General features: G+C 38.8%; 1 protein-coding gene across 7 annotated transcripts in view; it reads left to right on the top strand.

Moving 5' to 3' along the window:
* The window catches only part of SANBR (SANT and BTB domain regulator of CSR), a 74,751-nt gene that overhangs the window by 36,778 nt on the left and 14,681 nt on the right, over positions 1-23,292 (top strand). For 4 of the 7 annotated variants that reach the window (XM_002812002.5, XM_054547517.2, XM_054547520.2 and 1 more), the window contains 10 exons: positions 1,483-1,628; positions 4,149-4,248; positions 5,903-5,935; positions 6,788-6,887; positions 13,659-13,750; positions 15,049-15,077; positions 15,159-15,232; positions 15,722-15,810; positions 18,850-18,941; positions 19,789-21,949. In XM_002812002.5, the coding sequence (XP_002812048.3) occupies positions 1,483-1,628; positions 4,149-4,248; positions 5,903-5,935; positions 6,788-6,887; positions 13,659-13,750; positions 15,049-15,077; positions 15,159-15,232; positions 15,722-15,810; positions 18,850-18,941; positions 19,789-19,825 (792 nt within the window). In that variant the 3' untranslated portion in view covers positions 19,826-21,949. Of the gene's footprint in view, positions 1-1,482; positions 1,629-4,148; positions 4,249-5,902; positions 5,936-6,787; positions 6,888-13,658; positions 13,751-15,048; positions 15,078-15,158; positions 15,233-15,721; positions 15,811-18,849; positions 18,942-19,788; positions 21,950-23,292 lie in introns of those variants that run through there. The other 3 variants (XR_010136180.1, XM_054547518.2, XR_654202.3) reach the window with 2 other exon arrangements.

The raw sequence follows: 23,292 nt of genomic DNA, 5'->3' as shown, positions 1-23,292 counted from the left end.
AAAAAAAAAAATTGGAGAAAGACAACCGGCACTTCAGACAAAAAAACAGTTGTCCTGTAAACATGAAAAGGACAGCCTCATTTGTAACTGGAGAAATCCCAGCACAAATTAAAGCCAGAATGAATACCAATACACATTTACCAGAATGAATAAATTTTTTTTTTTTTTTTTGAGGTGGAGTCTTGCTCTTGCTCTGTTGCCCAGAGTGGAATGTAGTGGCACCATGTTGGCTCACTGCAACCTCCGCCTCCTGGCCTCAAGCAATTCTCATGCCTCAGCCTCCTGAGTAGCTGGATTACAGGTGCGTGCCACCATGCCTGGCTAAATTTTTGTATTTTTATCAGAGATGGGGTTTCACCATGTTGGCCAGGCTGGTCTCGAACTCTTAGCCTCGAGTGATCTGCTTGCCTCGGCCTCCCAAAGTGCTGTGATTACAGGCATGAGCCACCACGCCCAGCCAGAATGACTAAAATTTAAATGTCTGATCAAGTGTTAGCAAGGATGTGGAGTAACAGGAATCCTCATATACTTCTGATGGTAATATAATTTGGTACACATGAGCACTTGTGTACCGAGAAACAGATAAAAGAATGTTCATAGCAATATTATTTTTAGTAGCCCCAAACTAGAAACAAGCCATCAGTGGTAGAAGAGTAAATAAATGGTGTATATTCATGCAGTGAAACACTATACATTAAAGCAAATGTTATTATTACATGAAATAACATCGTTGAATCATAAAAACATAATTTTTCTTTTTTTTTTTTTTTTTTTTTTTGAGACAGGGTTTCACTCTATCGCCCAAGCTGGAATGCAGTGGCATGATCACGGCTAAAGGCAATCTCGACCTCCCTGAGCTGAAGTGATCCTCCCACCTCAGCTTCCTGAGGTAGCTGGGACTGGAGGCATGCACCACCACACCCAGCTAATTTTTTTGTACTCTTTTAGAGACAGGGTTTTGCCATGTTGCCCAGGCTGATCTCAAACTCCTGGGCTTAAGCAATCCACACACCTCGGCCTCCCAAAGTGCTGGGATTATAGGCTTGAGCCACCTCACCCAGTAGAAACATAATGTCAAACAAAACAAGTGAGACAAAACTAACTATAGTATTTAGGAATTGCATCCTTAAGTGGCAGAGGGATAAAGAAAAGCAAGGAAGTAATTACCACAAGCCAGGGTAGAGGTTACCTGTTGGGAGCAGGGAAACCGTTATGATCAGAATTGGGCCTGTGGGGACTCCTGGAGTGCTGGCAATGTTCTAATTCTTAATGTGGATTGTGATTATATGGGTATTCTTGGGTATTTGTTAAGCCATACAGTTATGATTGAATCTCTCTTCTGTATGAGGAATGTTTTTCTTGAGAAAAAGTTGTAAAATATGTATATGACAATATGACTCAGCAAAGAAAAGAAAAACAGTGATCTTTAAAGGAGTGTTCTATAACAAACTAACCTCTAATTTATTGTCTCTTATGTGACAGGGCTGTAAAGTGAGGGACCACATGGTTACACTTCGTGATCAAGGTGAAGGCGGAGATTTGCCGTCCTGTCCCACTGCTAGAATGTTGGACGATTTGCACAAGTACAGAGATGTCATTGTTGTGCCTTTTTCAAAAGATACAGTTAGGTGAGGGGTGGAAAAACCCAACACTGTATTATGGCTTTATTCAGCGGTTCCCATTTCAGAATCCCTTATCCCCAAATCAGCAACGTCAGTCCTCAAGTAGTTTTCATTATTTCAGAAAACTTAACTGAAATTATATGTTAGCTTACAATAAGAGCAGACAAATGTTTATTTGATAGGCAGAACACTTAAAAATACTGGAGGCGGGCGCGGGGGCTCATGCCTGTAATCCCAGCACTTTGGGAGGCCGAGGTGGGCAGATCACGAGGTCAGGAGATTGAGAGCATCCTGGCTAACGCGGTGAAACCCCGTCTCTACTAAAAATACAAAAAATTAGCCGGGTGTGGTGGTGGGCGCCTGTAGTCCCAGCTACTTGGGAGGCTGAGGCAGGAGAATGGCGTGAACCCGGGAGGCGGAGCTGGCAGTGAGCCGAGATCGCGCCACTGCACTCCAGCCTGGGTGACAGAGCAAAAAAAAAGAGCCCTTGGTGATTAAAAAGGTTAAGACCTTAAATCCAATTTGTGGTGGTGACGAGTGAGGGTTCCCAAGTTCCTTGAGGCCCTGTCAACCAATTGATCAACCAATTGATTGTTATCAATCAATGCATGATTGATACAACTAGAAAAAAATGTTGATGGTTGAGTTCATCTCTCCATGAGTATGAACTTCTCGAATTCAGTAATTTCTGAAGTCACATTCATCATTTTGCAATGGCAGCAGGTTGTAAGGTTAGAGGCTGGAGGACTCTTTAAAAGAGGCTGTTCTTAGTCAGCCACAGTGGCTCATGCCTTTAATCCCAGCACTTTGGGAGGCTGAGGCAGGTGGATCACTTGAGGTCAGGAGTTTGAGACCAGTCTGGCCAACATGGTGAAACCCCATGATCATTGATTGTATCAATCAATGCATGATTGATACAACTAGAAAAAAATGTTGATGGTTGAGTTCATCTCTCCATGAGTTTGAACTCCTTGAATTCAGTAATTTCTGAAGTCACTTTCATCATTTTGCAGTGGTAGCAGGTTGTAAGGTTAGAGGCTGGAGGACACTTTAAAAGAGGCTGTTCTTAGCCAGGCGTGGTGGCTCACATTCCCAGCACTTTGAGAGGCCGAGGCAGGCCGATCACTTGAGGTCAGGAGTTTGAGACCAGCCTGGCCAACATGGTGAAACCCCATCTCTACTAACCAGGCATGGTGGCGGGCATCTGTAATCCTAGCTATTTGAGAGGCTGAGGCAGGAGAATTGCTTGAACCAGGGAGGCAGAGGCTACAGTGAGCTGAGATTGTGCCAATGCATTCCAGCCTGGGCAACAGAAGGAGACTCCATCTCAAAAAAAAAAAAAGCATTTCAGTTGGAGTTTCGCTCTTGTTGCCCAAGCTGGAGTGCAGTGGCACGATCTTGGCTCACTGCAAGCTCCGCCTCCCGGGTTCACGCCATTCTCCTGCCTCAGCCTCCCAAGTAGCTGGGATTACAGCCACCCGCCACCACACCCAGCTAATTTTTGTGTTTTTAGTAGATACAGGGTTTCACCATGTTGGCTAGGTTGGTCTCGAACTCCTGACCTCGTGAGCCTCCTGCCTCAGCCTCCCAAAGTGCTGGGATTACAGGCGTGAGCCACCGTGCCTGACCCCCACTTTTTTTTGTTTGTTTGTTTTTTGAGATGGAGTCTCACTCTGTCACCAGGCTGGAGTGCAGTGGTGCAATCTCAGCTCACTGCAACCTCCGCCTCCCGGGTTCAAGCAGTTGCCCTGCCTCAGCCTTCCAAGTAGCTAGGATTACAGGCATGTGCCACCATGCCTGGCTAATTTTTTGTATTTTAGTAGAGACAGGGTTTCACCATGTTGGCCAATATGGTCTCAATCTCCTGACCTCGTGATCCGCCCGCCTCGGCCTCGCAAAGTGCTGGGATTAGAGGCGTGACCCACTGCGCCCAGCCAAGGCTGTTCTTACAGCAGTACCAATTATAGCACTGCCCATTCCACCACCTCATAGGTATGATGCTTCAAGTACAATGGTGCTTGCTGAATGGGGTGTCTTTTGCTAGAGGAATCACTAGACGAATTAAGAAATGTCATTGTTGGCCAGGCGCGGTGGCTCACACCTGTAATCCCAGCATTTTGGGAGCCAAGGCGGGTGGATCACCTGAGGTCAAGAGTTCAGGACCAGCCTGGCCAACATGGTGAAACCCTGTTTCTACAAAAATACAAAAATTAGCCAGGCATGATGGCGGGTGCCTGTAATCCCAGCTACTCATGAGGCTAAGGCAGGAGAATCGCTTGTACCCAGGAGGCAAAGGTTGCAGTGAGCCAAGATCATGCCATTGCCCTCCAGCCTGGGTGACAGAGCGAGACTCTATCTCAAAAAAAAAAAAAAAAAAAGGAAATGTCATTGTTGAAGTGATATCCTTATACTCAGGAACTGTATTTCTAAAAAGCAATTTATGAAACATTTGTAATAAAAAGATATTCACATTTAAATTTTTAAGAAAGTAAACTCTTCTCCATAAAAATGTCTTTTTCTTTCAAGTGATGTTGGGGTTGGCCCCTGTGATGAAAAGGGTATAGAATGTGATGTTTTACTGGAGCCAAATACACTGTGGGGTCCCAAAACTGGGGAGCTCAATGCTGTGAGTAGTTTTTTTCACTTATTCTTTATTTACATAAATAATTAGTGACATTTAATCTTTGACAGGAACCTGATCAGTTTAAGTCGAAATTGAACTGACTACCTAATCATAAGAATGTATTATGCCTAGTAATAGGACTCTAAGGGTAATAGGACACATTTCTTGCCCTCAAAGAATTAATAATGAATACGTTTAAATTTGGGGAAAAAAACAGCATGGGGCCAGCCACGGTGACTCACACCTGTAATTCCAGCACTTTGGGAGGTTGAGGCAGGAAGATGGCTTGAGCCCAGGAGTTTGAGACCAGCCTGGGCAATATAGTGAGACCTCATCTCTACAAAAAAGGTTTAAAACTTACCCAAGTGTGGTGCCTTGTGCCTGTAGTCCAAGTTTTGCTGGGAGGCTGAGGTGGGAAGATTGCTTAAGCCCAGGAGGCAGAGGTTGCAGTGAGCCAAGATCACACTACTACACTCCACCCTGGGTGACAGAGGGAGACTGTGTCTTAAAAAAAAAGAAAAACCGAAAACATAACATGGTCTTTAAGGTTTTTATTATGGACAAATTATGATTTTGAGGAATGAAGATAGCATGAATGGATATTTTGTTTCCTTCTCCTTCTGTAAACTTTTTTTGGCATAAAATTATCCTTTTATTGTAATTAGGAATATATTTAGATTCTTCAAAAGTTCCAGCCTGGAGTCTGGGTGACAGAGTGAGACCCTGTCTCAAAAAACAAACACACAAAAGTTTCAAAACTGAAATATTTTTAAAGTGACCAGAAAACTTGATTCCTTTGATTCCTTTTTATTCATTTGCCTTTGTTACTAAGGACCAGGGAATTATATTTGCCTATGAATGTTCTGTCTTTGTGTTGGTTAAGATAGCTTTTACTTGAGAAAGTGAAATATTCCCTGTGAAGTGCTTTATAAACTTCAGACAGCTATACAAATATTCAGTCATGCCGGGCATGGTGGTTCATGCTTGTAATCCCCACACTTTGGGAGGCTGAGATCAGGAGTTCAAGACCAGCCTGGTCAAGATGGTGAAACCCTGTCTTTACTAAAAATACAAAATTTAGCTGGGCGCAGTGGTGTGCGCCTGTAATCCCAGCTACTCAGGAGGCTAAAGCAGGAGAATCGCTTAAACCCAGAAGGCAGAGGTTGCGGTGAGTGGAGATCATGTCACTGCACTCCAGCCTGGGTGACAGAGTGACACTCTGTCTCAAAAAAAAAAAAAATTCACACATTAACATTTATTTATTAATTATATGTCAGACAACAAACTAGATTTATTGAATGTCCATATGTAGTCTGCTTCCTTAATTTATATTAAAATATAAACATTAAAAAGTGATTGAAATAGTTCTAAAAATAACTAAAATTATTTTAGTAATTTACTTGTACTTGATTTACTTGTCCTTTGGAAATAATACTGGGAAAGTGTCTTTCTTTTAGAAAACATCCACATCCTCCTCTAGCAGAGGATATTAAAGACTGTAACATATCACTTTCAGCCTGAGTTTTAAATTACGTTTCAGCCTGGAAGGGAACTGTATTTGTAACTTTTTTCAACTCTTCTACAATATCCATATCAAAATAAGGAGCTGCAATCTGGGTAAATGCAGATTTATTAATCTCTTATTCCTGTCTTATAGTTCTTGTCATTGAAAAACTGGACTCTACAACTGGTAAGTGAGCAATTATAGTTAGCATTCATGGATCTCTTTCTTCCTAAATTAAAGTTTAGTTTAATAGAATCTTATCAGTATCTTATTTTACAAATTTTGGTTAAATATACGTCTTCCTTTTCAGATTCTCCTATTTAGCACTTAAGTAAAAATGCCATTAAATTATTTAAGACAGACTCATATTCCATATCTGGCTGCATAATCCATAGATCTAGTAAAATGATTTTTTAAAGTCACTCTTACATCATATTTAGGACATTGAACAAAGCAACAAACCTGCTAAGTTCCAGTTATTTGATTGTTTGAGTAATTGGTTGACTTTTTTTTTTTTTTTTACCTGTTTGCCAGTATTATGCTGTCTGCCATCAATATTCATAAGAATGGAATAGGAATTTGGATTAGTGATAACAGACAGTAGGGCACAGAGATGCAGGAAAGTAATGCAGATATGGTTAAATAATCCAGGACCACATTCACCCAGAGAATGTGCATATGTGCTTGTTTATAAGACTACTTTAATATTGGTATTTACTATATTGTAATTTGATCTTAATATCAAGGAATATACATTTAGTTGAGTGATAGAGGTACAATTCAACAAATACTGAGTACTTGTGTGCCTACTACTGTTCTAGGTTCTGTGAAGGAATTAAAAAATATATGAAGTAATGTAAGCCTGCTCCAAATGTAAAAATTCTTATGTCTGTTTCCTGGATATTGTGCTAGTCAGAGGTTATTTTATCAGCTCTTGATTGACTCATTCATTCAGAAGAAATTTAGGTAAATGTGTTTGAAAGAATTCAATAAAAAATCATAATATTACATTTATAATAGATTTTTTTTTTAACTTAGAAACAACAGTCACTGTTTTCAGAAGAAGAAGAATATACCACTGGATCTGAGGTCACTGAAGATGAAGTTGGAGATGAAGAAGAAGTATCCAAGAAACAAAGTATTGGTTTATAAGTTAAAATCAAATCTCACTGTTTATGAAGGGGTTACATTCTGAAGCCTTTAATGCAAGGGATGGGGAATTGGTTTTATATAGAGAGTAGGTTGCAACATAGAAAAAAAATTGAAAGGAGACACCATCAAGATTTCCTAACCCGGGCATGAACACAGAATACTCAAAGCTATAAAGAAAGGGCAGTACACTGAGAAAGAACTCTCCAGATTTTCACTTCAGGTGCAACTAAATGTGTGACTCATTTCAGATGAAATGTGATCTGAGATGTGTACCTGAGATGATTTGGAGTGATACTCAAATGAACCATTAAATAACATTCATAAATGTATGATTTTTTTTTAGTGGAAAGCATGGTTGTTTTGTGGTTTTTTTTTTTTTTTTTTGAGACAGAGTCTTACTCTGTCACAGTGGCGCAATCTTGGCTCACTGCAACCTCTGCTTCCTGGGTTCAAGCAATTCTCCTGCCTCAGTCTCCTGAGTAGCTCGGACTACTCAGCTAATTTTTCTGTATTTTTAATAGAGACGGAGTTTCACAATGTTGGTCAGGCTGGTCTTGAACTCCTGACGTCAGATGATCCACCTGCCTCGGCCTCCCAAAGTGCTGGGATTACAGGCGTGAGCCGCTGTGCCCGGCCGAAAGCATGATTATTGTACAACTATAAAATTAACTTGTGTCAAAATTTCTCAACTCATTAGTTCCGAGAAACAGCAAGGAAAATTGGTTCAAAGAGACTTTGAAGACTCAAGTATTTATAGGCAATTATGAATCTGTTTTGTCACAATAATTTACCTCTTTTAGGATTTCATATGAATAGAATCATGACTAATCTTTTGTCTCTGGCTTCTTTCTCTTAGTATAAGGTTTTTGAGATTCATTCATATTGTTTATTCCTTTTTATTGCAGAGTGGTATTCCATTATACTACTTTTGAAAAAAGAATGTTGGTCTGGGCGCAGTGGCTCATACCTGTAATCCCAGCACTTTGGGAAGCCGAGGCGGGCAGATCACCTGAGGTCAGGTGTTCGAGAGCAGCCTGGCCAACATGGTGAAACCCTGTCGCTACTAAAAATACAAAAATTAGGCCAGGCACGATGGCTCATGCCTGTAATCTCAGCACTTTAGGAGGCCGAGGCAGGCGGATCACCTGAGGTCAGGAGTTCAAGAGCAGCCTGGCCAACATGGTGAAACCCTGTCTCTACAAAAATACAAAAATTAGCCGGGCATAATGACGGGTTCCTGTAATCCCAGCTATTTGGGAGGCCAAGGTGGGAGAACTGCTTGAACCTGCAAGGCGGAGATTGCAGTGAGCCAAGATCGTGCCATTGCACTCCAGCCTGGGCGACACAGCGAGACTCTGTCTCAAAAAAAAAAATACAAAAATTAGCTGGGCATGGTGGCAGGTGCGTGTAATCACAGCTACTCAGGAGGCTGAGGCAGGAGAATCACTTGAACCCAGGAAGGGGTGGTTGCAGTGAGCCGAAACCATCCCATTGCACTCCAGCCTGGGCAATCAGAGTGAAACTCCATCTAAAAAAAAAAGTTAAAAGAAGATTGTAAGTTAGATACAAAATTGATCAGTGTCATTCAACTTAGTGAACCTGTAACTCTTAGGTTATCTTTTTAGAAATAATTTGCATTTTTATTAGACACAAAAACCTGAAAGTTAACATGTAACTTTCAGTTGCCATCAGTAGATGGTAGTCAGACATGGGATATTCTTTTAGAGTTAAATGATTCTTGAGTAGGCATGTTAAACAACCCTCCAATATGACATTGAAAAAATACGCTGCGGCCAGGCGCAGTGGCTCACATCTGTAATCCCAGCACTCTGGGAGGCCGAGGCGGGCGGATCATGAGGTCAGAAGATTGAGACCATCCTGGCTAACACAGTGAAACCCCGTCTCTACTAAAAATACAAAAAATTAGCTGGGCGTGGTGGCGGGCACCTGTAGTCCCAGCTATTCGGGAGGCTGAGGCAGAAGAATGGTGTGAACCTGGGAGGCGGAGCTTGCAGTGAGCTGAGATTGTGCCACTGCACTCCAGCCTGGGTGACAGAGTGAGACTCTGTCTCAAAAAAAAAGAAAAGAAAAAACATGCTGCCTTCCCTTTACTTCTCTCCAAGTTTTACATAATTTTTCTTAACATCTTGAATCCTCCAATGAAAAAGCTGGTTCTTTAGCAATTTTGTGTCCATTTTAATTAGTAAAGGAGAAAATTCTACAATGTTTCTTTTCAACAGTTTGATTGAGGTATAAGTTATATGTTACAAAATTCACCCATTTTTAGTGTACATGTAGATGAGTTTTGGCACACAGATGTGTAACCACCACTAAAATCAAAATCTAGAACATATTTCAAAAAGTTCCTTTGTCCCCCTTTGTACTCAGTTCCCTTTCTCCATTTCTGCCCTCAGGCAACCATGAATCTGTTTTGTCAAAACAATTTACCTTTCTTAGGGTTTCATATGAATGGAATCATGAGTAATTTTTTGTCCCTGGCTTCTTTCACTTAGTATGAGATTTTTTGAGATTCATCCATATTATTGCATGTGTCAGTAGTTTATTCCTTTTTATTGCAGAGTAGTATTCCATTGTATGGCTATACCATACTTTGTTTATCCATTCCCAATTTCATGGGCATATGGGTTGTTTCCTCTTGTTGGCTATTGTGAATAATGCTGCTGTGAACATTTGCATACAAGTCTGTGTGGACATGTGTTTTCATTTTTCTTGAGTAGATACTTAGGAGTAAAGTTACTAGATCATATGGTAAGTGTATGTTTCACTTTGTAAGAAACTGCCAAATTGTTTTGCAAAGTGACCGTTTTGCATCTCCACGAGCAGTGGAGCATTCCCACCAGTAGTGTATGAGAGTTCCAGTTGCTGCACATTCACATCAATACTTGGTATTATTGGTCTTTTTAATTTTAGCCATTCTAGTGGGTAGTGTTAAGCAACTTTTCATGTTTTTACTGACCATTTATATATCTTTTTTATGAAGTGTTTGTTTAAATCTTTGGCCCGTTTTTATTGGATCATTTGCCTTATTATTGAATTGTAAGATTTCTTTATATATACTTTAGATCTAAGTCTTTTTTGTCATTCATATGTTTCTCAATATTTCCCCTAATCTGTGCCTTGCCTTTTAATTTTCTTTTTTTTTTTCTTTTTTTTTTTTTTTTTTGAGATAGAGTCTTGTTCTGTCATCCAGGCTGGAGTGTAGAGGTGCGATCTCTCACTGCAACCTCTGCCTCCTGGGTTCCAGCGACTCTTCTGCCTCAGCCTCCCGAGTAGCTGGGATTACAGGTGTGCACCACCACACTGGGCTACTTTTTGTATTTTTAGTAGAGATGGGGTTTTGCCATGTTGGCCAAGCTGGTCTCGAACTCCTGACCTCAGGTGATCCGCCTGCGTCGGCCTCCCAAGTGCTGGGATTACAGGCATGAGCCACTGCACCAGGCCTAATTTTCTTAATGATGTCTTTTGATGAGCTAAAGTTTTAAATTTTGTGAATTCTGATTTTTTAGTTTTTCCTTTTTATGTTCCATTATTTAATAGCTAAGAAGTATTTGCCTACCTCAAAGTCACAAAGATTTTCTGCTGTGTTTTCTTCTAGAAGTTGTATGATTTTTAGCTTTTTATTTAAGATTATGATCCCATTCAGGTTAATTTTTGTTTATTGTGTGAGTTAAGGGTCAAGCTTCCTTTTTTCCATAGGCATAGCCGGTTGTTCTAGCACCATTTATTGAAAAGAGTATTCTTTTCTAACGTATTGGATTACCTTGGCATGTTAAAAATTGGTTGACCATTTACATATGGCCCCATTTCCAAACTCTGTTTTCTTCCATTGATTCTTATGTCTTTCTTTACATCAGCATATCAATACCACACTGTTAATTTTTGTAGATTTTAGTGAGTCTTGAAACTTGGTGGTGTGAGTCCTCCAAAATTGTTCTTTAATTTTAAATTATTTTGGCCTTTCAAGGTACTTTGCATTTTCTACAAATTTTAGAGTCTGTGTGGATGTTTCTACAAATATCTTTTTGGGATTTTTGTTGGGATTGTGTTGAACCCATATACCAGTTTGGGGTGAATTCCTTTTTTTTCCAATGGCAGTTCTTCCCATCCATGAACATGGAATATCTCTCCATTTATTTAGGACTTCTTTAATGTCTCTCAACAATGTTTTGTAGTTTCAGTGTACAGGTGTTGAACATCTTTTGTTAAATTTATTCCTCCGTATTTTTATGCTATTATAAATGGAATTGTTTTTCCGGTTGCTCATTGATGGTAATACTAATGATGGTCAAAATACAATTGATGTTTGTATACTGACTTTGTGTCCTATGACCCTGCTAAATTCAGTTATTTGCTCTTTTCATTTATTAGATTTCATTCCAATCTGTATACCTTTTATTTATATGTCTTGCCTTTTGTGCTGGTTAGGACCTGATATTGAATAGAAGTGGTGAAAACAGACAGACATTCTTACCTTGTCTGATGGGGAAAACATCCAGTCTTTAACCATTAAGTATGTAATGTCAGTTGTCGGCTTCCCATAAATGTCCTTTCTCAGTTGAGAAAGTTCCTTTCTGTTTCTATTTTGCTGAGTTTTTATAGCGAATAGGTGTTGCATTTTATCAAATGCTTTTTCTCCATCTATTGAGAGGATCATATAGATGTTCTCCTTTATTGTATCAATTAGGTACATTGATTGATTTTTCACATGTTACACCAGTATTCTGTTGTAAACTCCACTTGGTCATTTGTTACTCTTTTTATATATCACTGCAGGGGTCTGTCCCTCAGATCCTCACCCAACGACGGATGAATAACGTACACTGACACAGATATTATGCTTGTCTGTCCGGCTGAGAGTCTGGGCCGCTTACAGACTCCCAGGAGAGTGCTGTAAAGAGTTGCAACCGCGACCCAGACTTGCTGGCTTTCCCAGCATTTATTCAGCACACATTAAACGACAAAAGTCTCAAGTAAAAGCCACTAGAATGTAATTACCGTTGCCGACCCACCTAGTAGAGAGCAATCATGCACCCACAGATTGTCAAAGGTTAGTCTTAGGACCACATGAGTAAACAAGCTATTTAGATAGACTCCTCTACATTCCTATGTTAATTACCCTTACTATAGCTCAAAGAGGATTAGGCTGCCTTCAGCCATAACTCTATCCTGAGGCTTCTGCAAAAACCTTCTGGCCTTCTAAGAAAGTTTATTTTACAGTTTTTCCCACCATCCTGACTGAACTCCTACATCTCACTGCATTGGACTTGCATATATATATGCGTGTATCTATGTATATATACATGTACGTGTATACGCGTGTGTGTCTGTGCATGTACGTGTATACGCGTGTGTGTGTGCATGTACGTGTATACGCGTGTGTGTGTGCGTACGTGTACACGCGCGTGCGTGTACGTGTACACGCGCGTGTATATATGCACATACATATATTTTTGAGACAGGAGCTCTCTCTGTCGCCCAGGCTTGAATGCAGTGCCGTGATCACAGCTCACTGCAGCCTCGACCTCCCAAAGCTCAAGCAGTTCTCCCACCCAAGCCTCCTGAGTAACTGGGACCACAGGTGTGCACCACCATGCCCAGCTAATCTTTAAGATTTTTTATAGAGACAAGGTCTCCTTATATTGCCCAGGATGTTCTTGAACTCCTAGCCACGAGCAGTCCTCCTACCTCGGCCTCCCAAAGTGGTAGGATTACAGGTGTGAGCCACCATGCCTGGGCTTACTTGCTAATATTTTGTTAAGGATTTTTTGTTTCTGTTCATGAGAGATATTTGTAGTTTTCTTGTTATGTATTTTGCAAGTTTTGATATCAGAGTCATGATGACCTTAGAAAATGAGTGACATCACCCCTCTTTTCTGAAAGAGTTTGTGTAGGATTCGTATTGTTTCTCCCTTAAAAGAATAATAAAATTCAGCAGTGAAGCCATATGGGCCTGGAGCTTTTGTTATAGGAAGGCTTTAAATTATGAATTCACTTTCATTAGTTAGTAGATGCTATTCAAGTTTTCTATTGCCTCTTCAATTTGTTTTGATTATTTCTGTCTTTCAAGGAATTTTATCCAATTTGTCAGATTTATTGGCATAAAGTCACTCATAGTATATATATATATATATTTTTTTTTTTTTTGGAGACAGAGTCTCGCTCTATCAACAGGCTGAAATGGTACAATCTCGGCTCACTGCAATCTCTACCTCCTGGGTTCAAGTGATTCTTGTGCCTCAGTCTCCCGAGTAGCTGGGATTACAGGCACGCACCAACATACTTGGCTAATTTTTGTACTTTTAGTATAAATGTAAATGTGCCTAATTATAAAGCCCTAAAATATACAAAGCAAAAACAGACAAATCTGTAAGGAAAAATACACAGATTACCACTTATAGCTAGAGATTTCAATACTTCTTTCTTACAGCTGCTTGGGAGGCCGAGGCACGAGAAGCGCTTAAACCCGTGAAGCAGAGATTGCAGTGATCCGAGATCATGCCACTGCACTCCAGTATGGGTGACAGAGCAAGACTCGGTCTCAAAAAAAAAAAAGAAAATGAACCCCTGTAAAGCAATTTCAGCTTTGCTTCATGGTATATTTGCTTTTTATCCAGAGGTTAATTTGTTAGTTTTCTTTAAACAATGTTTTACTTAATAGTCTTATTGTTTAGAAGTAACAAGTGGACTGGAAAAGTATATGGGGCCTAAGCTTATAACATTGTCTTCTCATTATCAGGGAAAAAGGAGAAGCCAAAGAAGTTCACTAGACAACCAAAAAAGCAGATATCTTCACCCTGTGCCCAGAGGAAAGAAAAGGCATTGGAGAAGGTAACTCTGAATTATCTGTTGTTATTTTAAAGTTCATATGGAAAAATAAGCAAGTGAGTATAGCCAGAAAAAAATAAAAAGTTAAGAGTAATGAAGACACATGGAATGCTAGCAATGTAAAAATGAAGTTTTTTATAGACTGAGATTAAAGATCTCTAAGATATATTGACAAATGAGGAAAGGAAGGTGCAGAAATGTATAGTGGTATAGTATGCTACCATTTGTGTAAAGTAGATGGGGGAAATATATAAATGAACTTCCTTGTATATGCATAAAATGTTTCTGGAAGGCTACATAAGAACTTGATAAAATTGGTTGCCTCTCAGGAAGGGAACTGAACGTGTAAAGGACAGAAGTGAGAGTCTTTTCATTATATATGCTATTATACCTTTTGAATTTTAAACCAATATTACTTATTCAAAAAATTAAAAATAGTCTTTTAAATTAAAAATAAATTATATTTTATGACATTAAAAAATAATTCTTATTTCTCCATGCCTTTGAAGGAAGGGGTAAAAAAGCCAGGTAGGAATAAGAGAATAGTAATAACCACCATTGGCTAAAAGAAAAACTGTGAATTTCAAAAATGTGTGATAGGTTGAGTCTGGTTTAAGATCCACAGAGTTACTTACATTGGACACATTGTACATTCATCTTTGTGTTAAGTAGCACAGGCATATGAGTGGGTTAATTCTAAAAAAAATTGTATCAGCTGGCTGGGCATGATCGCTCATGCCTGTAATCCTAGCACTTTGGGAGGTCAAAGTGGGTGGATTGCTTGAGCCCAAGAGTTTGAGACCAGCCTGGGCAACATGGCAAAACCCCATTTCTACTAAAAAAAAAATACAAAAGTTAGCCAGGCATGGTGGTGCACACCTGTAGTCCCAGCTACTCAGGAGGCTGAGGTGGGAGGATCACTTGAGACCAGGAAGTTGAGCCTGCAGTGAGCTATAATCATGCCACTGCACTCCAGCCTGGGCAACAGAGTGAGACCCTGTATTCAAAAAAAAAAAATTGCATAAGCTGGGATTCCAAGGTTAACAAATGAAGCTGCATTCAAATTCTAGGTCTGTATCTCTTGGAGAAGTTTCTTAACTTCTCTGAACCCGTTTTATTATGAAGATATTAACAGTGCTTGTCTCATGTGGTTGGTGCAAGGTTTAAATGAAATAGCACTTGTAATGCCCTTGGTACAGTGTCTTCACACTCAGTAAGAGTGAACTCTTTTTATTACTAACTATAGCACTAATCAGTAAACATGTTCTAATTGGGCCTTAATGTTGTCTACTTTTTTTTAGTCAGCTTCTAGAGATGTGTCTCCTTTCGTGTGAGTATTGCTCCTTAATCCAATCGGATATCCACTCTTAAAGAAGCATCAATGCTGATTTTTGTTCAATTTTTTCAATAGTGTGAGTATGCAGAAGAATAAGTGGGATGCCACAAGATCCTTGAGATTCAACCAGGATGCACAAAGAGAAGACGGTAAATTTTATTATTCGGGTAATGTACAAATTGGATGTAAATAGCAATGATTGGTGTGTCTTTCATTTTATACAGTATGCTGAATAGCTCTAGAGGTTCTAGCTAAAGTAAGTCCCCAAATTTGCATATTCCCTTAGGCAACAACCAGAGTTTCATTACTAGACAACCCCACTGAATAATGTATTATTTTATGCATCTGTGGTTTTGAGATCACTCACATTGACCTGTGCCCATTAGTTTCACCGTAAAGGTGACCGAATATGTTTTAGGCTGTTTTATGGTAATCTAAAAAGCAGCACAGTTATCCACAGATGAGTCATTTGCCACTTGCTAACTTAAATTCTTCACAGATATATAGATGTATGTGTCTGTAAAATAGCTTATCAAAAGATATTTTCATAAACCCTAGGTGATTACAGTCTTTTTTGAGAAATAAAAAGTTATATATCATCCTTATGAAAAGTAAAGTTTACTGTTTTTTCCCTTCAGATCAACGGCGAATGTCTGAAATTACAGGGCACCTAATAAAAATGAGATTGGGGGATCTGGACCGAGTCAAGTCAAAGGAAGCAAAAGAAGTAAGAATTGTGTACTAGTGTATTGTACTTGTGTAAAATATGCCTTCCTACTTTTATTTTCAGCTTAGGATTATAAAGATGTTTTAGGCAGAATTTTAAAAGAGTAATTTATGTGTTTGTTTTTTTGTTTTTTTCTTTGAGATGGAGTTTTGCTCTTGTTGCCCAGGCTGGAATGCAGTGGTGCAATCTTGGCTCATTGCAACCTTCGCCTCGTGGGTTCAAGCAGTTCTCCTGCCTCAGCCTCCCAAATAGCTGGGTTACAGGCATGCACCACCAGGCCCAGCTGATTTTTTTGTATTCAGTAGAGATGGGGTTTCACCATGTTGGTCAGGCTGGTCTCGAACTCCTGACCTCACGTGATCCACCCACTTTGGCCTCCCAAAGTGCTGGGATTACAGGCGTGAGCCACCACACCTGGCCAAATATATGTGGGGGTTTTTTGTTGTTTTTTCTTTTTTTGAGATGGAGTCTCGCTCACTGATACTTGCAGTGGTGCCATCTTGGCTCACTGCAACCTCCACCTCCCAGGTTCAAGTGATTCTCCTGCCTCAGCCTCCCAAGTAGCTGGGACTACAGGCATGCACCACCGTGCCTGGCTAATTTTTTCATTTTTAGTAGAGACAGGGTTTCACCATGTTGGCCAGGCTGGTCTTGAGCTTTTGACCTCGTGATCCGCCCGCCTCAGCCTCCTAAAGTACTGGGATTACAGGCGTGAGCCACAATGCCTGGCCACATTTATGTATTTTTTTGTATTCTGTACCAGTTAGCCTGTTTATTCACGTAAAAGTTTTCCACCATGTCTTATTATCCATGGTCCATAGGTCATCTATAACACATATAATAAAGTACATCATTGCTGAAAATGTGTCGTCGCACCAAGAGTAGGTTAACTGTGCGTTGTTGACCAAATACTAATTATCCAGAGGGCGACTGTCTGAAAGTACCAATTTTCATCAACTCTGCATGTAGTGCTTAGATGTCATCTCTAAAATAAGATGTCATCTTGCTGAAAATGGTGACAAGAAACACCTATATTCTTGCTAGAATTACATTTTAGTCATGACATTTTTTATTATCATTAGTATTGATGTTATGTAAGTACCATACTCTTGCCCTAATTCTTTTATTTAAAAATTTACTTCTCTATAAAACTTCTAAAAGGAAACATAGGAGAAAATATTTGTGACCTTAGGAAAATATTTCTTAGCCTACAACACCAAAAGCATGATCCATAAATGAAAAATTGGACTTCATCAGCATTTAAAATTTCTACTTTTCAAAAGACACTGTTTAGACAATGAAAAGACAAGCCATAAACTATGAGAAAATGTGTGTAAAACACCTGATAAGGAATGTGTATCCAGAATCTATAAAGAACTCTCAAAACTCAGTAATAAAATTTAAAAACCTAATAAAAATAAATGGGCAAAAGAGTAAACAGACACCATGAAAAAAAGGATTTCCATGCCAGATAAGTGTATATCATTAGATGTGCTAAGATACAACATCATTAGTACTTAGGGAAATGTAAATTAAAACCTAAATGAGGCCAGTTACAGTGGCTCACACCTGTAATCTCAGCACTTTGGGAGGCCAAGGTGGAAGGATCACTTGAACCCAGGAGTTTGAGACCAGCCTGGGCAATATGATTAAACCCTATCTCTACAAAAAAAGTAACAACAATTAGCCGGGTATGGTGGTGGATGCCCGTGGTCCCAGCTACGTGCGAGGCTGAAGTAGGAGGATCGCTTGAGCCTGGGAGGCAGAAGTTGCAATGAGCCACTGCACTCCTGCCTGGGCAACAGAACGAGACCCTGTCTCCAAAGGAAAAAACCCATACCAAGTGCTGATGAGGATGTGGAGCAACTGGAACTCTCATATATAGCTAGTAGAAATGCAAAAAGGAATGGTCACTTTGGAAAATAGTTTGGCAATTTCTTATAGACATTCCCTCACCATACAGATCAATTCACACATTTTTATAATAGCTTTATTCATAATTGCTAAAAACTAGAAATACTATAAATGATGTCCTTTACCTGGTAAATGGGAAAACAAACTGCATATAAAAAGAACATTAGACTGGGTGCAGTGGCTCACACCTGTAATCCCAGCACTTTGGGAGGCCGAGGCGGGCGGATCACAAAGTCAAGAGATCAAGACCATCTGGCCAACACGGTGAAACCCCGTCTCTACTAAAAATTCAAAAATTAGCTGGGTGTGGTGGTGCAGGCCTGTAATCCCATCTACTCAGGAGGCTGAGGCAGGAGAATCGCTTGAACCTGGGAGGTGGAGGTTGCAGTGAGCCAAGATCGTGCCACTGCACTCTAGCCTGGGCAACACAGAGTGAGACTCCATCTCAAAAAGAACATTGAGCCCAGGAATTCAAGACCAGCATGGGCAACATAGGGAGATTCTGTTTCTACAAAAAATAAATTAGTTGAGCATGGTGGTGCACACCTGTGAGGTCTCAGCTCCTCTGGAGGCTGAGGTAGGAGGATCACCCAGGAGGTCAGGGCTGCAGTAAGCCTTGATCACACCACTGTACTCCAGCCTGGCTGACAGAGTGAGATGCTGTCTCCAAACAAAAGGAACAAACTTCTGATGTACGCATCAATATGGATGAATCTCCTATATGTGAAAGAAGCTAGATTCAAATGGCTACATGTTATATGATTCTACTTATATAATGTTCTGGAAAATGCAAAACTATAGGGATAGAAAACAGACAAATAGTTGCCAGAAATTGGTAGTGGTAGGTAGATCGACTTGACAGGAACAAGGGAATTTTCTTGGGGGTGAAAGGACTATTTTCTGTGTCTTCATCGTGACAGTAGTTATATAACTGTATGCATTTGTCAAAACCCACACCTGTACACTAAAATGGTACATTTTTCTTTATGTAAATTAAACCTCAAAAAGACTGGATTTAAAAAATCAAAATAAAATTACTTCTAAATTAAAAAGTAATCCCATTTTAATAAAGCAGAGCTTCTATTGATTCTATGAAGATAACAGTATTGCTTCTTTATTCTGCAGTTTGCAGGAGGTATTTATTCCAGGCTGGAAGCACAAATCAAGGCCTCAGTGCCAGTTAGTGCACGCCAAAGCAGCTCAGAGAAAAACACAAGGTAAATCAGCATAAACTAAACCAGAGTGTCAATGGCTTTGAAGTGAATTTTTTTTTAAGATAAATCATATGAACACTAGAAACATATCATTTGAGTTTGGTTTTATGTTTTGTTTCAATGATTATATTATCAAGGCACTAATTAGAAACAGATTTTAACTTAGATAAAATCTAATGAAAATATAGCTTTGTGGATTTTTTTAAGTTTTCTGCTTGTTGGACTAACTTCATTCTGAGCCAACTCCTGATAAAACTATAATGTAAGCTATAGTGCTACTGGAAGTAGCAGAATTTTTGTACTATTTGTAGATCACATATTAATACTTTATATAAATCACTGTAATCTTTACCACTCCTTGCTTTATATTTTATTTCTCTTAATAAAATCTAACTGGTGGGTCTTATGTCATTTTACATCACAAATTTTCTGTTAGAGATTAACAGTTACTGAGATTTGAACATTAATATTACAGATTCTAATTCCTTATCTATAATTCTGAAATCCAGAAAGTTCAAAAAGCTAAAAGTGCTTTCATACATTTGTAGCAATTCAGACTTGCACTGAGCTGCTATGATACCATTTATATTTTTTATTCATCCCACTTGTATTTGATTATGGGGCACTGCTCCAGATCCATTATACACAATGTACATAACGTATTATCTCTGAGAAGTAACAAATCTGAATTCCAAAAATACATCTCCTTTTAAGAGTTTTAGAAAATGGATTACGGAGCTGCAAGATTTGTTAAACCTTGATGTTGCCAAACCAACATAATCTAAAGGAGCACCAACTTCCTATTGTTTTAGAAGCAATTCTGACCTCCCTTTCTGTTTAAAAAATCTAGGTCTAAAAGTCGTTTTGGTCAAGGGCGTCCTGCATAAAGCACCCTAAAATATAAGTAAAAAGAGAGAAGGCACTCTTCTGGACATCTGAAATTGCTCACTTCTTGAAGATCTTCAGAACAATGACTTCCAACTGTTTTATGTTATTATTATTTTAATCCACATAAATCATAATGCTAAAAGAAATACATAGTTAGGTTTTATGAAAATCTACTTGTAAATATGAAACTTTTTAAATCTGATTTTCTTTTAATATGATTCTAGGCTATGTAGAAAGCAATTATTTAAAAATTTGCATAGTTGAGACTCCCAGTGTTTTCCTTTATTTATTTGAAAAAGAAGAGGCCTAAACTGTCAGGTAGCCAAGTTTTTTTAAGACCTTAAAATTTAGGGGAACATAACTGGTAGTGTTACCATGCATGTGCACTGATTGTAATGTACTTTGGAGCTGTAAATCTTGAGATAACATTGAGAACTGCAGGTTGTGTGACAAAATTCCCAATGATGCTAATTTTAAGTCTGCATGAATATTAAGGAGTGACAGTTCTCAAGACTGCATTAAATGAAGTTTCAGGGTAAGGTATTTCAGTACTGTGTTGGGCAGAAGGGTTAATTTTTTTCAGCATTATATCATGGAAAGTACAATGTTAATCCAACTTTTTTTTTCTTTCAGTTTTTAATGCTTATCTATTGATCATCTGAGCTGGAATTACTGATTATTACTCTGTCCTCTGTGAAACTAGTGGCATTCTGCATTTGGAAAAATAACCATTGATAGTTTTAGGATAGTAAATCATTTCTGTTATGTGAGGCACCCACTGTATAGTTCTCAGGGCTCTAAAACCCAACCATATTTCTATAACCATTCAAATAACTCCTTAAAACAGTTATACTTGCTAGTTCTGTCTAAAATTTTCCAAATACATTAGATAGGTGAAAGTTTGCATATATTCAAGAAAAATCAAAATAAAATTCTATTTTATAAATCATGTTTAAATTTTTCTAACCAGGCAGAAAGAGTGCTCAGGGAAAATTTGTTCCAAACTATAACCATATAATAAATTATGTGTTTGTAAATTATATGTAGGTCTCTGAAAAACTTTAAGATGCACTGTTTCTATTTTTTTAAGTTTTAATTTGCCTTATAATTGACATTTCTTCAAATTATTCAGAGAACAGACTTTAATAATGTGTGACAAAAGAGCAATTTCCATTGAAATATTGAAGTGTTACACTCAGTTTACACGTACAGAAATCATTCTTTTTAGTGAGTCTTTTAGTTGATAAATGAAGCTAGATGTTATTTGATAACCTTGGCTTTGCCAAGGTTTTTGAACTGCTGTTTAGAAATTTTGTTGCAGTTTATATTTGTTTCAATTGTTTGATACTGTGGAAATAGACTTTTATTTTCTAAAGAAAATGTCTTGCAGTACATATTATATGTAAGTACTCTGTTAAATACCAGAGTTTTTTTTTGTAGTTTACTGTGTTTTCTGATTAAAGGATTTGGGTTTGTACATGTAAACAGTGCTGTAATGGTTACGACTAGATAAGGAAAAAATACATGTGCTCTTTTGATTTTTAACTGATGGTAAAAAGGCAAAGTGCTTCTCCCCTGGGAGGACTATACCACTGAATTGATTTTTACAAACCAGAGTTTATCAGAATTTGATTCTCTTCAGAATGCTTTTGGCCAGGTGCAGTGGCTCATGCCAGTAATCCCAGCACTTTGGGAGGCTGAGGCGGGCAGATCACCTGAGGTCAGGAGTTTGAGACCAGCCTGGCCAACGTGGTGAAACCCCATCTCTACTAAAAATACAAAAAGATTAGCCGGGCATGGTGGCGCACACCTGTAGTCCCAGCTACTCAGGAGGCTGAGGCACAAGAATTGTTTGAACCCGGGCAGCAGAGGTTGCAGTGAGCTGAGATCATGCCACTGCACTCCTAGCCTGGGCGACAGAGCGAGACTCCATCTCAATTTAAAACAAAAAAAGAATGTGTTTTTTATTTTGTTAATGTTTGCCTGTTATACATAGCACCGGTACCGCAAACATTTTACTTAAACTCTTAATAGCATTTCTTTTGCCAGATACTTTAATATTTCACCTTACATTAATCCTGGATTCACATTTCTTTCATTGAAATAAATGTTAATGACAAAAATTGTTTGGAAAGTCTCTTTATCTGAATTATTCCAGCTTCTCAGAAAAAAAGTCTAGAGTAGCTCTAGATTCCACAGGTTTTCATGGAAAATTATCTCTGCTACAAGGTGAAATTTTTGAGTTTTAAGATTATTTTAGGCCAGGCACAGTGGCTTACGTCTGCAATCCCAGCACTTTTGGAGGCCAAGGCAGGAGGATTGCTTGAGCCCAGGAGTTCAAGATCAGCCTGGGCAACATAGTGAGACCTCGTCTCTACAAAAATAAAAATTAAAAAAATTAACCTGGCATGGTGGCACGCACCTGTGGTCCTAGCTATTAGGGAGGCTGAGGTGGAAGAATTGCTTGAGCCTGAGAGTGCAAGGCTTCAGTGAGCCATGATTGTGCCATTGCACTCCAGCCTGTGCAGCAGAACAAGACCCTGTCAAAAAAAAAAAAAAAAAAGATTATTTTAAATGAGGTTATGCTGGTAAAGATTTACTAAACATTTAAGGGATAAAATATTTCAGAAAAGATGATCTGATAACAATGCTGATTGTACACAATTGCATTTATTTGTTACTTTCCTTCTTCACAATACTCAGCCAGGTACAGTGAGATGTGCTTATTGCTTTGGAAGCTGAGGCTGAAGCTCTGTCAAGCTTGTCTGCTAAAGGCACGTTATAATATAAAAACAAACCAAAAAATGTATTTTGTCTTTAATTCCTGGAATTAATTCTGCAGCCAACTTTCAGCTATTCACTGAGCAACTGTGTCACACCTCCCAGGATAGGCTAACTCTCTTTAAGATTTTGGGGCAATTAAATAAGTTAATAGATCTAAAACAACTAGCACAGTACTTTCTGGCCTATAGTAAGCCCTCCATAAATGTTTGCTATTATTGTTGCATTGTTACGTTAACATGTGGAAGGTAGCCTGAATTCTTTGAGAGTTTTATATCCCTTTTCCTGTAACTTGAGTTGTGAAGACTGTGTATGTGTGTGCGTATATGTATTTAGTGCAAGAAAGGAGGCACCTAATACTTTTGTGGTTTCTATGGCATCATTTGAAAGTTAAAAGAAAATCATACCAAATGTCTTATCTTATTTAGGCAAAGTGAGTGGCATTTGTAGAAAGAGCTAGGTAAAGAATACTGTTTCCTGATATGTGGTAGGGAACTATGTGGTAGGGAGCTATGCTGTTTTCAAAGAGGCTTCAACTGAAGGACAGTAAGTGAAGGCCATAGCAAAGTCTAACAGCAGCTCTCTTTCTAAGATGTATCTTTCCTTGAGAAAATATAGCCAGTTTGGTTCTTACTATTTGTTTATGAACACAGCCAATTCTTACCAAACTGGAGGTGATGGTCCT

The sequence above is a fragment of the Pongo abelii genome, chromosome 12, assembly GCF_028885655.2.
Source record: "Pongo abelii isolate AG06213 chromosome 12, NHGRI_mPonAbe1-v2.0_pri, whole genome shotgun sequence".
Taxonomy (NCBI): Eukaryota; Metazoa; Chordata; class Mammalia; order Primates; family Hominidae; genus Pongo; species Pongo abelii.
The sequence above is the reverse complement of the archived record's forward strand: the minus strand, read 5'-3'. Positions and strand labels throughout refer to the sequence as shown.